This window comes from Hordeum vulgare, chromosome 1H, assembly GCF_904849725.1.
Source record: "Hordeum vulgare subsp. vulgare chromosome 1H, MorexV3_pseudomolecules_assembly, whole genome shotgun sequence".
Classification (NCBI taxonomy): Eukaryota; Viridiplantae; Streptophyta; class Magnoliopsida; order Poales; family Poaceae; genus Hordeum; species Hordeum vulgare.
In genome coordinates this window covers 445,736,562-445,753,877 of record NC_058518.1, presented here as the reverse complement: position 1 = coordinate 445,753,877, position 17,316 = coordinate 445,736,562, and the positions used below count along the sequence as shown (strand labels likewise).

Genomic DNA, 17,316 nt, shown 5'->3' with positions numbered 1-17,316 from the left:
ATTATCCTAAAGGGGCACCAGGAGTACATGACCACAAAGCTCTGGCTCCTACCAAGTGCTCGAGTACGAGCCTTCAAATTTTCTATCTTAATTCGTTGGTCGGTAATAAGGACCCGTGCTTCAACTGGAAATGGATCGTTGCACCACTCCTAGAATCCTCATTGCATGTTACCCTATCACTATTTTTAAACAACGTTAGTCCTAAGCAAGTGCATGAACCAACTTCCCTTCTTCGCACTACCATTTGCGTCCCACAGAGTGGAGTGGTGGTGGTGGGCAAGATCGATCGCCATTGGGCCTCGAGTTGGAGTTGTCGTGCTCAAAAGAAGGGGAGCCCCAGGAATAGTGTGTGACCAGTGAGTAGAGAGAGCAGAGTTGCTATTTTGGGTAGTAGATGAAAGGCGTGAGCTCCGACGGTGGTGTGTGAGGACTTGGCATTTGATGGCTCCGTGGGATGGCTTCTGGGCTGGTAGGGCCGCCATTGCCGGCGGCAATGCCTACCGCGACATGCCGGTCATTGTCAAGATGGAGAACCCCAACTGGTCTATCCCCGAGATCGACGATGGCGGCGACGACAACGAGGACTTGTTTGCCCGAGCAGGCGGGCAAAGGCGGAGGGTGAAGAACGTGAAGCAAATCACATGGGTGTTTCTCCTCAAGGCCCACCGCGCCGCCGGCTGCTTGGCGTGGCTCGCATCTGCCGCGGTCGCGCTAGGCGGCACTGCACGGCGCCGCGTGGCGATCGGTAGGACGGACTCCGGTGACACCGATGCGGAATACGAGGAGCGGACCGCTGCACCGAGGCGGTCCCGGTTCTACATGCTCATCAAGGCCAGTCTCCTGATGTCCATCTTTCTGCTTCTTGTTGAGCTCGCCGCCTACTACAACGTCAGGGGGTGCCTCGCCGTCTTCGTCGAGTCTTTCTACACGCCATGGATACACTTTCGTGTCACCTACGTGGCCCCGCCGCTCCAGCTCCTCGCCGACACCTGTGTGGTGCTCTTCCTAGTACAGAGCGTTGATCGCCTCGTCCAGAGCCTCGGTTGCTTGTACATTCTCGTCAAACGCATCAAGCCTAAGCTAGTCGCTCCAGCATTGTGTGATGCAGAGGACCCTGACGCTGGCTATTACCCCATGGTGCTCGTCCAGATACCAATGTGCAACGAGAAAGAGGTTCGCGCCATTGCCACCACCTACAATTGCCTCCATAGTTTTAGCTGATTCATTTTTTTAACATGATGTCCGTCTCTTGTTCTATTCAGGTGTATCAACATTCGATAGCGGCGGTGTGCAATTTAGATTGGCCGAGGTCCAACTTTCTTATACAGGTGCTAGACGACTCTGATGACCTGACAACACAGGCGTTGATCAAAGATGAGGTGGAGAAGTGGCGGCATAATGGTGCACGCATTGTCTACCACCATCGTGTCCTTAGGGAGGGTTACAAGGCAGGCAACCTCAAGTCGGCAATGAGCTGCGACTATGTGAAGGACTATGAGTATGTTGCCATCTTTGATGCCGACTTCCAGCCATATCCTGATTTCTTGAAGCGCACCGTGCCACATTTTAAGGTGGAATTCAGTTCTTGAATTATATGAATTGTATAGATTTGAGTAATTCTAGATTATTAATTCTTGCATTGGTTGGTCATAGGACAACGAGGACCTTGGCCTTGTCCAAGCTAGATGGTCATTTGTGAACAAGGATGAGAACCTATTGACACGGTTGCAGTACATTAACTTGTGCTTCCACTTTGAGGTGGAGCAACAAGTGAATGGTGTGTTTATCAACTTCTTTGGATTCAATGGCACAGCTGGGGTGTGGAGGATCAAGGCTGTGGAGGACTCAGGAGGGTGGATGGAGCGAACAACGGTGGAAGACATGGACATTGCTGTCCGTGCACACCTAAAGGGCTGGAAGTTTGTCTTTCTGAATGATGTTGAGGTGCATATTGTACCTAATTACTCATGGATTTCATTGTTACATCATTGCAACCATAGATTAAATATCTTAGGCTCATTTTTGTGTCGTCTACGGGCAGTGCCAATGCGAACTACCAGAGTCATACGAGGCTTACCGAAAGCAACAACACCGGTGGCATTCGGGGCCGATGCAACTGTTTAGGCTATGCTTGCCAGATATCATCAGATGCAAGGTATTGCAAGTGCTCTTTTATTGCTCTAATACTAGTGCATAGTTTTGAGATATATGTGCACTGTGATTAGAAATGCTACCAACCTTGTAATATGTTTTGTTGCTTGCTCTTTTTCTAGACTTTTGTTTACATACTTATGATATTAGATGCATTTGTGTGTCACTCCTGGTTCTTTTCTCGAATTTGCACGTAAAATTCATGTCAATGTATATGTTGTTAACTCAAGGTTTTTGTTGTCGATTACACGGGCTATCTGTTAACTTTAGATAACATCATCCTTTGGCAAAGATAGCAATGATTTCTCTAATGGTAGCTAATTCTATTGTGGCAGATTGTATTCTGGAAGAAGGCCAACCTGATATTCCTTTTCTTCTTGCTACGCAAGCTCATCTTGCCTTTTTATTCCTTCACACTCTTTTGCATCATCCTACCAATGACAATGTTTGTGCCTGAAGCTGAGCTCCCCGATTGGGTCGTCTGCTACATCCCAGCGCTGATGTCCTTCCTAAACATCGCCCCCGCACCAAAATCATTCCCATTTATCATCCCATACCTTCTCTTTGAGAACACCATGTCTGTTACCAAGTTCAATGCCATGATCTCTGGACTATTCCAGCTAGGAAGCACATATGAGTGGGTCGTGACCAAGAAGTCTGGACGCTCATTGGAGGGTGATCTCATTGCCTCGGCGCCCAAGGGGCTGAAACAACTAAAGTATGGCTCGGTGCCATCCATCAACGTAGGAATCAAGGAGCAATCGAAGGCCAAAAGGGAGTCCAAGAAGTACAACCGGATATATAAGAAGGAGCTTGCCCTGTCACTACTACTCCTATCCGCCGCTACTCGCAGCTTACTATCAAAACAAGGGATCCACTTCTACTTCCTATTGTTCCAAGGCATCTCCTTCTTGCTGGTGGGACTTGACCTCATAGGTCGGGACGTCAAATAAACCAACCATAGCATGGACACAGAAAGTAAGTTGTTACTAAACTAGCAATATGTGGGTCATAGATGTTGTTGTACCTTCCATCGTCAAGGGGCGTAGGATCTAGGAACCCGATCCTAACATGCGGTTCGATGCAGTCAAAGGATTCTTACAACGGTGTATGTAGGTCATGTGTAGATATATATTGGAGCAGTCATCTTGTTGACATGTGAATCCTTCAGGTCAATCACATGCCTTTGTAACATGTTGTTGATGATGATGTTCAGGTTAGAATTACATCACAATTTTTATTCCCTTCTAGATATGATTTGTCGACCTTGTGTTTAGTTGTCATGATCGATACATCTGTTAGTACCTGCCATGTTTGACTTGGCAAAAGTTTGCTATAGTTACGTATCATCTCATATTTCCACTCTAAAAAGTGGTTGCAAGACTATAAGTGACGACTAATTCCATATCTTACCTGTTTAAGTTTTGGCCAGTTTCAATGAAAAAACTTCAACAAGAGGCAATATATTAATATGAAGATGATACCATCTACCCCCGGCCTCTACGACAACACAATATCACGACCTCATCGAGACATCGAGGATGCACACATCTAAAAAGGAAAGAAACAACCAAGGATATGCAACATACGAGTAGTAATGCCATTCACCATCCTTGACAACAAGGGTGAGGGTAGTGGGGACCAAACCGGCCACAACCCCTCCTGATTTTTCTTAGAATTGGCCCGAATTTGATCCCAAAACCACATATGGCCCATTGTGTAAGTTGTTGGTTTATCCTTGGCCCGCTCTAAATTTTCATCACATTGCGCACAACTCGTAAGGTATGATGCTCAAGCGGCGTCATCCAGGGATTCAACCATCGCCAAAAGATAGCTTAGGCACCACCATGCGGGTATGCGATTAGGGCAGAACATAAGTGTTATGATTAGGGGCAGCTGTTTAATAAGTACTCCCTCCGTTCCTAAATAGAAGACATTTTAGAGATTACACTATAGACTACATACTGTTGAGTAAATAGGCAATTTTCCGAGTATATTAATCCACGAAATAATAACTAGCATGGCATTGACTAGACTAATGATATACTGATCTTGAGCTAACCTAGCACATACTACGCATATAGTGGATACATCTATGCAGACGAGCAGTACTGCTAGGATAAATACGAACATGAGGATAAACGAGTCATACCCTCCAATCGGCCAGTTGGCCGTAGCAGCAGCGGCGGCGGCGGCAGTATCCTCTGCCGTCTTCTTCTCGGCTTCCTCGCGGAGACGATCAGCTTCGCTTGGTGAAGACATGGCGATGACGAGGGCGACGCGGACGTAGACGAAGCAGACGGACGGAGGCGAGCAGTCGCGTGATCGCTCCCCAAAAACCTAATCGCCCCTCTCCCGTACAGGAACCGGAGAGGCGAGGTTTCGGAGGCCTGCTCTCCCGTCGACCGTGTACGCGGTAAACGGGACGGAGTCGCCGGTGGCAGCAGCAGTTCAAGGAACGAACACGTGAGGCAGATGTGATCTGATTCTCGTGACGGCTAGGATAGGCGATCACGTGCTTATAAAGGCGGCTGGGTGGAGAGACGTGGGCCAAGCCCACGTCCGGGTCGGTAACAGCCACGATCCGACGTCTCGGATCGTGCCTTGTCCGTTACGTATTCTCCGTTCCTGACCGGCAAAAATAAGCGCGTAGGTATGAGCTCGGCTCGGCTCATTCCCGCGGCGCGGCGCGGCGAGGCGGGCGGCGGAGGAGGAGTGCGCGAGGGCACCTTCTCTTCTCACTCTCCAATTGCATGTGGAAGAGAGACCCTTATAAAGGGGTCCAAACTCTCCTCCACTAGCGGGGTGGGACTAAACTCCCACCACCTTGTCATGCCACCACCTACATGGGCCCTTGGAGATTTTTCTAAAATTCTCTAATGGGCCTAAAGCCCACCTCCAAATTTCAACAATCCCCCACCAGATCTCAAGGGCACATCGTGTTCCCTCGTTCCAATCACTGTTTTAATATACCAGCATTTCAGTGAAGACCTATTAAGGTTGAGCTTCACCTAGAACAAGTAGCTACACCCCTTTACAACTGAACAATGGACTATGCCTTGAATTGTCAGTTTGGCTTAAAGGAGCTTCACCACAAGTCTTACTAGTACTAGACTGCCGAAGGTGACCCCTCGGGTGGAGCATATTAGTCACACTCCTGGCCTATTCATGAGTTTACTAGAGATCACCCAAACCTCATAGACTGTGACCAGTAGTCAAGCTCATATAGGTGTGTTCCTCCAAAGATCGCTCTGTAGGACAGCATCTTGCTTACATATAAGCTTTAGAACACATTAAGACAGTAGTCATCCTACCATACAGTATCCGAGAGTATTGCATCTCCAACGGAGTGGGTTAGTAAAGTTACTCTCCTCAGTTCACCACTGGCTTGTTTTCCCAGGACCTACTTCACGGGATCTCTGATCATATAGGTTGGGTTACTACCATGGCAACTCATGTGGGTCTCATACCCATCTCCCTCGATGCACTATCTATCACAACACGTGATAACCCTTTAGTAAAGGGATCTGCCAGATTCTTAGCCGTTTGGATATAATCCAACGCTATCACTCCGGAGTTTCTCAAACGTCTGACAGACTTCAATCTCATTCTTATATGTTTGTTGGACTTCATATTGTCCTTTGAACTCTTCACTTTAACAATAACCGTCTGATTATCGCAGTTCATAAGGATAGCCGGAACCGGCTTCTCAACCACAGGTAAGTCCATCAAAAGATCTCGAAGAAATTCTGCTTCGACACCAGGTGTGTCTAATGCTGTTAATTCTGCTTCCATTGTCGATCTTGTTAAGATCGTTTGCTTGCAAGACTTCCAGGAAACTGCACCACCCCCAAGAGTAAACATATACCCAGTAGTGGCCTTCATCTCATCAGCATCAGAGATCCAATTCGCATCACTATACCCTTCAAGTACCGATGGGAATCCCGTATAGTGAAGCCCGTGGTTGACAGTACCTTTCAAGTAGCACATAATTCTTTCAACAGCACGCCAATGAACATCGCCCGGGTTTGCAACAAACCGGCTAAGTTTGCTCACAGCAAACGCGATGTCAGGCCTCGTTGCGCTCGCTAGGTACATAAGTGAACCGATAATTTGAGAGAATCTCAATTGATCTATAGCTGTGCCCTTAAACTTTCTAATAAGCACACTAGGATCATATGGTGTTTGAGAAATTTTGCAGTCTGAATATCCAAAGCGACTCAAAATCTTCTCAACATAGTGGGATTGCAGAAGTGTAATCCCACCCTCATCATCTCTCAACAGCTTGATGTTCAAGATAACATCAGCCACCCCAAGGTCCTTCATCTCAAAGTTTTGAGACAGAAAAGACTTAACCTCCTCAATTACTTTGAGGTTGGTTCCAAATATCAGTATGTCATCAACATACAAGCACAATATAACTCCTTCGCCCCCACCATGGCGATAGTATACACATTTGTCAGCTTCATTAACAACGAAGCCAACAGATGTCAGAGTTGTATTAAACTTCTCATGCCATTGCTTAGGTGCTTGTCTCAGACCATATAAAGATTTCAGCAACTTACACACCTTTCCTTCCTGACCTTCTATCACAAAGCCATCTGGCTATTGCATATAGATTTCCTCATTTAGCTCTCCATTCAGGAAAGCCGTCTTAACGTCCATTTGATGAACGAGAAGACCATGAGAGGCCGCCAATGAGAGTAGTACTCGAATGGTGGTCAGTCTAGCCACAGGTGAATAAGTATCGAAGAAATCTTCCTCTTCTTTCTGGGCATAGCCCTTGGCCACAAGCCTAGCCTTGTACTTTTCAATTGTACCATCGGGCCTAAGCTTCTTTTTGAACACCCACTTGCATCCCAATGGTTTGCAACCATAGGGACGATCAGTGATTTCCCATGTCCCGTTAGCCATGATGGAATCCATCTCGCTACGGACCGCAGCTTTCCAGTAATCAGCATCTGGAGAAGCATACGCTTCTGAAATAGAAGTGGGATTATCATCCACGAGGTATACGAAGAAATCATCACCAAAGGTCTTTGCAGTCCTTTGTCTCTTGCCCCTACCACGGGCTTCCTCGTCATCCTCCTCAGGATTTTCATCATGTGTTTGTTCATAATATTCCATAGGAATGGCAGGCTCAGGAGTTATCTCAGATTCCTGTCTAGAAGTGCTTTGCATATCTTTCATGGGAAATATATCCTCAAAGAATGTAGCATCCCTCGACTCCATTATTGTACCGACGTTCACGTCAGGTACCTCAGATTTCACTACTAGAAATCTATAGCCTACGCTATTCTTAGCGTATCCCAAATTAACGCAATCCACAGTCTTTGGTCCAAGCTTACGCTTCTTGGGGATCGGTACATTCACTTTCGCCAAGCAGCCCCAAGTACGTAAGTACGAGAGTGTCGTCCTTCTCTTCGACCACTCCTCGTAGGGAGTGACCGCATTATCTTTTGTAGGAACTTTATTCAGGACATGACACGCGGTCAATATAGCCTCCCCCCACCATGCCTTGGATAAACCCGATGTATCTAACATGGCGTTAACCAAATCAGTTAGAGTACGGTTTTTCCGCTCGGCAACCCCGTTTGACTGGGGTGAATAGGGAGGCGTCCTCTCATGAATAATGCCGTGTTCCGCACAAAATGAATCAAATTCGTTTGAGAAGTACTCTCCACCACGATCAGACCGGACTCGTTTAATTTTCTTTTCAAGTTGATTCTCAACTTCTGCCTTATAGATTTTAAAGTAGTGTAGAGCCTCATCTTTAGTATTTAACAGATATACATAGCAAAATCTAGTGGAATCATCTATCAATGTCATGAAGTATTTCTTTCCACCTTTAGTCAACACACCATTCATCTCACAAAGATCAGAATGTATGAGTTCTAATGGTGCCAAGTGTCTCTCCTCTGCAGCCTTGTGAGGCTTGCGAGGTTGCTTTGCTTGCACACACGAGTGGCACTTAGAACCTTTGGCTAAAGTGAAAGTTGGGATTAAATTCAGTTTTGCTAGCCGCGACATAACACCGAAACTTATGTGACAAAGACGTGAATGCCAAACTTCAGATTCATTAACACTCGAATGAATATTGTTCACGACTTTATTACAAAAATCTGCTAGAGAAAGGCGGAACAGACCTCCGCATTCATAACCTTTTCCAACGAAAAGTCCATATTTAGTAACTACTACTTTATTAGACTCGAACACCAACTTAAACCCTTCTCTACACAGAAGGGAGCCACTAACGAGATTCTTCTTGATGGCGGGGACATGCTGCACGTTCTTCAGCTGCACGATCCTTCCCGAAGTAAACTTCAGATCGACCGTGCCAACACCAAGAACAGAAGCACTCGCGCCATTCCCCATCAATACGGACCCGCGACCGGTGGCCTGATAAGAAGAGAACAATGATAAGTCAGCACACACATGAATATTTGCACCCGTGTCCACCCACCAACCGGTGGACTGACAAACTGTAAATACAGTAAGTAAATTACCGTACCCAGATGCACCACTTTCATTGTTGCCCACAATCATGTTTGCAGACTTGGAGTCCTGCGCCGGCTTCTTGTACTTGTTTGGGCATTTGTTCGCCCAATGTTCCTCTGAACCACAAGTATAGCAGCCATCTCCCTTCTTATTCTTCTTGAAGGGCTTCTTTCCCTTCTTCTTGAAGTCGGTATTCTGTTGGACAGAATTCTTTCCCTTGGGCTTGTGAGAATTGAAGTTCCTCTGATGTACCATATTGGCAGCAGAAGAGCTTTCCACCGCTTTTCCATTGGAGTCCTTTGCTCTCGAGTTCTGCTCAACACTCAGATGGCCGATGATGTCCTCTACTGAGAACTCACGCCTCTGATGTTTTAGAGTAGTAGCAAAGTTCCTCCAGGAATTAGGGAGCTTAGCAATTATACAGCCCGCGAAAAACTTGCCCGGCAAATTGCACTTAAGAATCTCAAGTTCCTTAGCTATGCATATTATCTCATGAGCTTGTTCCAATACAGAATGGTTGTCAACCATCTTGTAATCGTGGAACTGCTCCATAACATACATCTCACTCCCAGCATCGGTGGCCCCGAATTTAGATTCGAGCGCCTCCCACAAGTCCTTGGAAACATGCATATGTAAATATGCATCAACCAGCTTATCTCCGATCACGCTAATGACTGCTCCAAGGAATAGGACGGTGGCCTCCTTAAACATCTTCTCCTGTTCAGGAGTGATAGTTTTCGTAGGAGTGACACCGGCTACCCAGAACACGTTCATAGCCGTGAGCCATAAGGTGGTTCTCGTTTGCCAACGCTTGAAAAAAGTACCGGTAAACTTATCCGGTTTCAGTGCAGCAGCAAAACCATTACTCGAAAAATTCATACAGAGATTAGGTTTTTGGATTGTTGAGTAAATAGGCAATTTTCCGAGTATATTAATACACGAAATAATAACTAGCATGGCATTGACTAGACTTATGATATACTGATCTTGAGCTAACCTAGCACATACTACGCATATAGTGGATACATCTATGCAGACGAGCAGTACTGCTAGGATAAATACGAACATGAGGATAAACGAGTCACACCCTCCAATCGGCCAGTTGGCCGTAGCAGCAGCGGCGGCAGCGGCAGTATCCTCTGCCGTCTTCTTCTCGGCTTCCTCGCGGAGACGATCAGCTTCGCTTGGTGAAGACATGGCGATGACGAGGGCGACGCGGACGTAGACGAAGCAGACGGACGGAGGCGAGCAGTCGCGTGATCGCTCCCCAAAAACATAATCGCCCCTCTCTCGTACAGGAACCGGAGAGGCGAGGTTTCGGAGGCCTGCTCTCCCGTCGACCGTGTACGCGGTAAACGGGACGGAGTCGCCGGCGGCAGCAGCAGTTCAAGGAACGAACGCGTGAGGCAGATGTGATCTGATTCTCGCGACGGCTAGGATAGGCGATCACGTGCTTATAAAGGCGGCTGGGTGGAGAGACGTGGGCCAAGCCCGCGTCCGGGTCGGTAACAGCCACGATCCGACGTCTCGGATCGTGCCTTGTCCGTTACGTATTCTCCGTTCCTGACCGGCAAAAATAAGCGCGTAGGTATGAGCTCGGCTCGGCTCATTCCCGCGGCGCGGCGCGTCGTGACGAGGCGTGGCGTGGCGAGGCAGGCGGCTGAGGAGGAGTGCGCGAGGGCACCTTCTCTTCTCACTCTCCAATAACATGTGGAAGAGAGACCCTTATAAAGGGGTCCAAACTCTCCTCCACTAGCGGGGTGGGACTAAACTCCCACCACCTTGTCATGCCACCACCTACATGGGCCCTTGGAGATTTTTCTAAAATTCTCTAATGGGCCTAAAGCCCACCTCCAAATTTCAACAATCCCCCACCAGATCTCAAGGGCACATCGTGTTCCCTCGTTCCAATCACTGTTTTAATATACCAGCATTTCAGTGAAGACCTATTAAGGTTGAGCTTCACCTAGAACAAGTAGCTACACCCCTTTACAACTGAACAATGGACTATGCCTTGAATTGTCAGTTTGGCGTAAAGGAGCTTCACCACAAGTCTTACTAGTACTAGACTGCCGAAGGTGACCCCTCGGGTGGAGCATATTAGTCACACTCCTGGCCTATTCATGAGTTTACTAGAGATCACCCAAACCTCATAGACTGGACCAGCAGTCAAGCTCATATAGGTGTGTTCCTCCAAAGATCGCTCTGTAGGACAGCATCTTGCTTAATATAAGCTTTAGAACACATTAAGACAGTAGTCATCCTACCATACAGTATCCGAGAGTATTGCATCTCCAACGGAGTGGGTTAGTAAAGTTACTCTCCCCAGTTCACCACTGGCTTGTTTTCCCATGTCCTACTTCACGGGATCTCCGATCATATAGGTTGGGTTACTACCATGGCAACTCATGTGGGTCTCATACCCATCTCCCTCGATGCACTATCTATCACAACACGTGATAACCCTTTAGTAAAGGGATCTGCCAGATTCTTAGCCGTTTGGATATAATCCAACGCTATCACTCCGGAGTTTCTCAAACGTCTGACAGACTTCAATCTCATTCTTATATGTTTGTTGGACTTCATATTGTCCTTTGAACTCTTCACTTTAACAATAACCGTCTGATTATCGCAGTTCATAAGGATAGCCGGAACCGGCTTCTCAACCACAGGTAAGTCCATCAAAAGATCTCGAAGAAATTCTGCTTCGACACCAGATGTGTCTAATGCTGTTAATTCTGCTTCCATTGTCGATCTTGTTAAGATCGTTTGCTTGCAAGACTTCCAGAAACTGCACCACCCCCAAGAGTAAACATATACCCAGTAGTGGCCTTCATCTCATCAGCATCAGAGATCCAATTCGCATCACTATACCCTTCAAGTACCGATGGGAATCCCGTATAGTGAAGCCCGTGGTTGACAGTACCTTTCAAGTAGCGCATAATTCTGTCAACAGCACGCCAATGAACATCGCCCGGGTTTGCAACAAACCGGCTAAGTTTGCTCACAGCAAACGCGATGTCAGGCCTCGTTGCGCTCGCTAGGTACATAAGTGAACCGATAATTCGAGAGAATCTCAATTGATCTATAGCTGTGCCCTTAAACTTTCTAATAAGCACACTAGGATCATATGGTGTTTGAGAAATTTTGCAGTCTGAATATCCAAAGCGACTCAAAATCTTCTCAACATAGTGGGATTGCAGAAGTGTAATCCCACCCTCATCATCTCTCAACAGCTTGATGTTCAAGATAACATCAGCCACCCCAAGGTCCTTCATCTCAAAGTTTTGAGACAGAAAAGACTTAACCTCCTCAATTACTTTGAGGTTGGTTCCAAATATCAGTATGTCATCAACATACAAGCACAATATAACTCCTTCGCCCCCACCATGGCGATAGTATACACATTTGTCAGCTTCATTAACAACGAAGCCAACAGATGTCAGAGTTGTATTAAACTTCTCATGCCATTGCTTAGGTGCTTGTCTCAGACCATATAAAGATTTCAGCAACTTACACACCTTTCCTTCCTGACCTTCTATCACAAAGCCATCTGGCTGTTGCATATAGATTTCCTCATTTAGCTCTCCATTCAGGAAAGCCGTCTTAACGTCCATTTGATGAACGAGAAGACCATGAGAGGCCGCCAATGAGAGTAGTACTCGAATGGTGGTCAGTCTAGCCACAGGTGAATAAGTATCGAAGAAATCTTCCTCTTCTTTCTGGGCATAGCCCTTGGCCACAAGCCTAGCCTTGTACTTTTCAATTGTACCATCGGGCCTAAGCTTCTTTTTGAACACCCACTTGCATCCCAATGGTTTGCAACCATAGGGACGATCAGTGATTTCCCATGTCCCGTTAGCCATGATGGAATCCATCTCGCTACGGACCGCAGCTTTCCAGTAATCAGCATCTGGAGAAGCATACGCTTCTGAAATAGAAGTGGGATTATCATCCACGAGGTATACGAAGAAATCATCACCAAAGGTCTTTGCAGTCCTTTGTCTCTTGCCCCTACCACGGGCTTCCTCGTCATCCTCCTCAGGATTTTCATCATGTGTTTGTTCATAATATTCCATAGGAATGGCAGGCTCAGGAGTTATCTCAGATTCCTGTCTAGAAGTGCTTTGCATATCTTTCATGGGAAATATATCCTCAAAGAATGTAGCATCCCTCGACTCCATTATTGTACCGACGTTCACGTCAGGTACCTCAGATTTCACTACTAGAAATCTATAGCCTACGCTATTCTTAGCGTATCCCAAATTAACGCAATCCACAGTCTTTGGTCCAAGCTTACGCTTCTTGGGGATCGGTACATTCACTTTCGCCAAGCAGCCCCAAGTACGTAAGTACGAGAGTGTCGTCCTTCTCTTCGACCACTCCTCGTAGGGAGTGACCTCATTATCTTTTGTAGGAACTTTATTCAGGACATGACACGCGGTCAATATAGCCTCCCCCCACCATGCCTTGGATAAACCCGATGTATCTAACATGGCGTTAACCAAATCAGTTAGAGTACGGTTTTTCCGCTCGGCAACCCCGTTTGACTGGGGTGAATAGGGAGGCGTCCTCTCATGAATAATGCCGTGTTCCGCACAAAATGAATCAAATTCGTTTGAGAAGTACTCTCCACCACGATCAGACCGGACTCGTTTAATTTTCTTTTCAAGTTGATTCTCAACTTCTGCCTTATAGATTTTAAAGTAGTGTAGAGCCTCATCTTTAGTATTTAACAGATATACATAGCAAAATCTAGTGGAATCATCTATCAATGTCATGAAGTATTTCTTTCCACCTTTAGTCAACACACCATTCATCTCACAAAGATCAGAATGTATGAGTTCTAATGGTGCCAAGTGTCTCTCCTCTGCAGCCTTGTGAGGCTTGCGAGGTTGCTTTGCTTGCACACACGAGTGGCACTTAGAACCTTTGGCTAAAGTGAAAGTTGGGATTAAATTCAGTTTTGCTAGCCGCGACATAACACCGAAACTTATGTGACAAAGACGTGAATGCCAAACTTCAGATTCATTAACACTCGAATGAATATTGTTCACGACTTTATTACAAAAATCTGCTAGAGAAAGGCGGAACAGACCTCCGCATTCATAACCTTTTCCAACGAAAAGTCCATATTTAGTAACTACTACTTTATTAGACTCGAACACCAACTTAAACCCTTCTCTACACAGAAGGGAGCCACTAACGAGATTCTTCTTGATGGCGGGGACATGCTGCACGTTCTTCAGCTGCACGATCCTTCCCGAAGTAAACTTCAGATCGACCGTGCCAACACCAAGAACAGAAGCACTCGCGCCATTCCCCATCAATACGGACCCGCGACCGGTGGCCTGATAAGAAGAGAACAATGATAAGTCAGCACACACATGAATATTTGCACCCGTGTCCACCCACCAACCGGTGGACTGACAAACTGTAAATACAGTAAGTAAATTACCGTACCCAGATGCACCACTTTCATTGTTGCCCACAATCATGTTTGCAGACTTGGAGTCCTGCGCCGGCTTCTTGTACTTGTTTGGGCATTTGTTCGCCCAATGTTCCTCTGAACCACAAGTATAGCAGCCATCTCCCTTCTTATTCTTCTTGAAGGGCTTCTTTCCCTTCTTCTTGAAGTCGGTATTCTGTTGGACAGAATTCTTTCCCTTGGGCTTGTGAGAATTGAAGTTCCTCTGATGTACCATATTGGCAGCAGAAGAGCTTTCCACCGCTTTTCCATTGGAGTCCTTTGCTCTCGAGTTCTGCTCAACACTCAGATGGCCGATGATGTCCTCTACTGAGAACTCACGCCTCTGATGTTTTAGAGTAGTAGCAAAGTTCCTCCAGGAATTAGGGAGCTTAGCAATTATACAGCCCGCGAAAAACTTGCCCGGCAAATTGCACTTAAGAACCTCAAGTTCCTTAGCTATGCATATTATCTCATGAGCTTGTTCCAATACAGAATGGTTGTCAACCATCTTGTAATCGTGGAACTGCTCCATAACATACATCTCACTCCCAGCATCGGTGGCCCCGAATTTAGATTCGAGCGCCTCCCACAAGTCCTTGGAAACATGCATATGTAAATATGCATCAACCAGCTTATCTCCGATCACGCTAATGACTGCTCCAAGGAATAGGACGGTGGCCTCCTTAAACATCTTCTCCTGTTCAGGAGTGATAGTTTCCGTAGGAGTGACACCGGCTACCCAGAACACGTTCATAGCCGTGAGCCATAAGGTGGTTCTCGTTTGCCAACGCTTGAAAAAAGTACCGGTAAACTTATCCGGTTTCAGTGCAGCAGCAAAACCATTACTCGAAAAATTCCTACAGAGATTAGGTTTTTGGATTGTTGAGTAAATAGGCAATTTTCCGAGTATATTAATACACGAAATAATAACTAGCATGGCATTGACTAGACTTATGATATACTGATCTTGAGCTAACCTAGCACATACTACGCATATAGTGGATACATCTATGCAGACGAGCAGTACTGCTAGGATAAATACGAACATGAGGATAAACGAGTCATACCCTCCAATCGGCCAGTTGGCCGTAGCAGCAGCGGCGGCGGCGGCAGTATCCTCTGCCGTCTTCTTCTCGGCTTCCTCGCGGAGACGATCAGCTTCGCTTGGTGAAGACATGGCGATGACGAGGGCGACGCGGACGTAGACGAAGCAGACGGACGGAGGCGAGCAGTCGCGTGATCGCTCCCCAAAAACCTAATCGCCCCTCTCTCGTACAGGAACCGGAGAGGCGAGGTTTCGGAGGCCTGCTCTCCCGTCGACCGTGTACGCGGTAAACGGGACGGAGTCGCCGGCGGCAGCAGCAGTTCAAGGAACGAACGCGTGAGGCAGATGTGATCTGATTCTCGCGACGGCTAGGATAGGCAATCACGTGCTTATAAAGGCGGCTGGGTGGAGAGACGTGGGCCAAGCCCGCGTCCGGGTCGGTAACAGCCACGATCCGACGTCTCGGATCGTGCCTTGTCCGTTACGTATTCTCCGTTCTGACCGGCAAAAATAAGCGCGTAGGTATGAGCTCGGCTCGGCTCATTCCCGCGGCGCGGCGCGTCGTGACGAGGCGTGGCGTGGCGAGGCAGGCGGCTGAGGAGGAGTGCGCGAGGGCACCTTCTCTTCTCACTCTCCAATAACATGTGGAAGAGAGACCCTTATAAAGGGGTCCAAACTCTCCTCCACTAGCGGGGTGGGACTAAACTCCCACCACCTTGTCATGCCACCACCTACATGGGCCCTTGGAGATTTTTCTAAAATTCTCTAATGGGCCTAAAGCCCACCTCCAAATTTCAACAATCCCCCACCAGATCTCAAGGGCACATCGTGTTCCCTCGTTCCAATCACTGTTTTAATATACCAGCATTTCAGTGAAGACCTATTAAGGTTGAGCTTCACCTAGAACAAGTAGCTACACCCCTTTACAACTGAACAATGGACTATGCCTTGAATTGTCAGTTTGGCGTAAAGGAGCTTCACCACAAGTCTTACTAGTACTAGACTGCCGAAGGTGACCCCTCGGGTGGAGCATATTAGTCACACTCCTGGCCTATTCATGAGTTTACTAGAGATCACCCAAACCTCATAGACTGGACCAGCAGTCAAGCTCATATAGGTGTGTTCCTCCAAAGATCGCTCTGTAGGACAGCATCTTGCTTAATATAAGCTTTAGAACACATTAAGACAGTAGTCATCCTACCATACAGTATCCGAGAGTATTGCATCTCCAACGGAGTGGGTTAGTAAAGTTACTCTCCCCAGTTCACCACTGGCTTGTTTTCCCATGTCCTACTTCACGGGATCTCCGATCATATAGGTTGGGTTACTACCATGGCAACTCATGTGGGTCTCATACCCATCTCCCTCGATGCACTATCTATCACAACACGTGATAGCCCTTTAGTAAAGGGATCTGCCAGATTCTTAGCCATTTGGATATAATCCAACGCTATCACTCCGGAGTTTCTCAAACGTCTGACAGACTTCAATCTCATTCTTATATGTTTGTTGGACTTCATATTGTCCTTTGAACTCTTCACTTTAACAATAACCGTCTGATTATCGCAGTTCATAAGGATAGCCGGAACCGGCTTCTCAACCACAGGTAAGTCCATCAAAAGATCTCGAAGAAATTCTGCTTCGACACCAGATGTGTCTAATGCTGTTAATTCTGCTTCCATTGTCGATCTTGTTAAGATCGTTTGCTTGCAAGACTTCCAGAAACTGCACCACCCCCAAGAGTAAACATATACCCAGTAGTGGCCTTCATCTCATCAGCATCAGAGATCCAATTCGCATCACTATACCCTTCAAGTACCGATGGGAATCCCGTATAGTGAAGCCCGTGGTTGACAGTACCTTTCAAGTAGCGCATAATTCTGTCAACAGCACGCCAATGAACATCGCCCGGGTTTGCAACAAACCGGCTAAGTTTGCTCACAGCAAACGCGATGTCAGGCCTCGTTGCGCTCGCTAGGTACATAAGTGAACCGATAATTTGAGAGAATCTCAATTGATCTATAGCTGTGCCCTTAAACTTTCTAATAAGCACACTAGGATCATATGGTGTTTGAGAAATTTTGCAGTCTGAATATCCAAAGCGACTCAAAATCTTCTCAACATAGTGGGATTGCAGAAGTGTAATCCCACC

The 17,316-nt window shown here is 46.8% G+C and overlaps 1 protein-coding gene across 1 annotated transcript; it reads left to right on the top strand.

Annotated features, from left to right (window-relative positions):
- The first annotated feature begins 289 nt into the window (after window positions 1–289).
- On the top strand, window positions 290–3,257 carry LOC123413478 (putative xyloglucan glycosyltransferase 10). The gene is made up of 5 exons (XM_045106421.1): window positions 290–1,173; window positions 1,263–1,571; window positions 1,654–1,944; window positions 2,042–2,155; window positions 2,487–3,257. The coding sequence occupies exons 1-5, from the start codon at window positions 442–444 to the stop codon at window positions 3,102–3,104; spliced, it is 2,064 nt and encodes a 687-aa protein (XP_044962356.1). The 5' UTR covers window positions 290–441; the 3' UTR covers window positions 3,105–3,257.
- The last annotated feature ends 14,059 nt before the right edge of the window (window positions 3,258–17,316 follow it).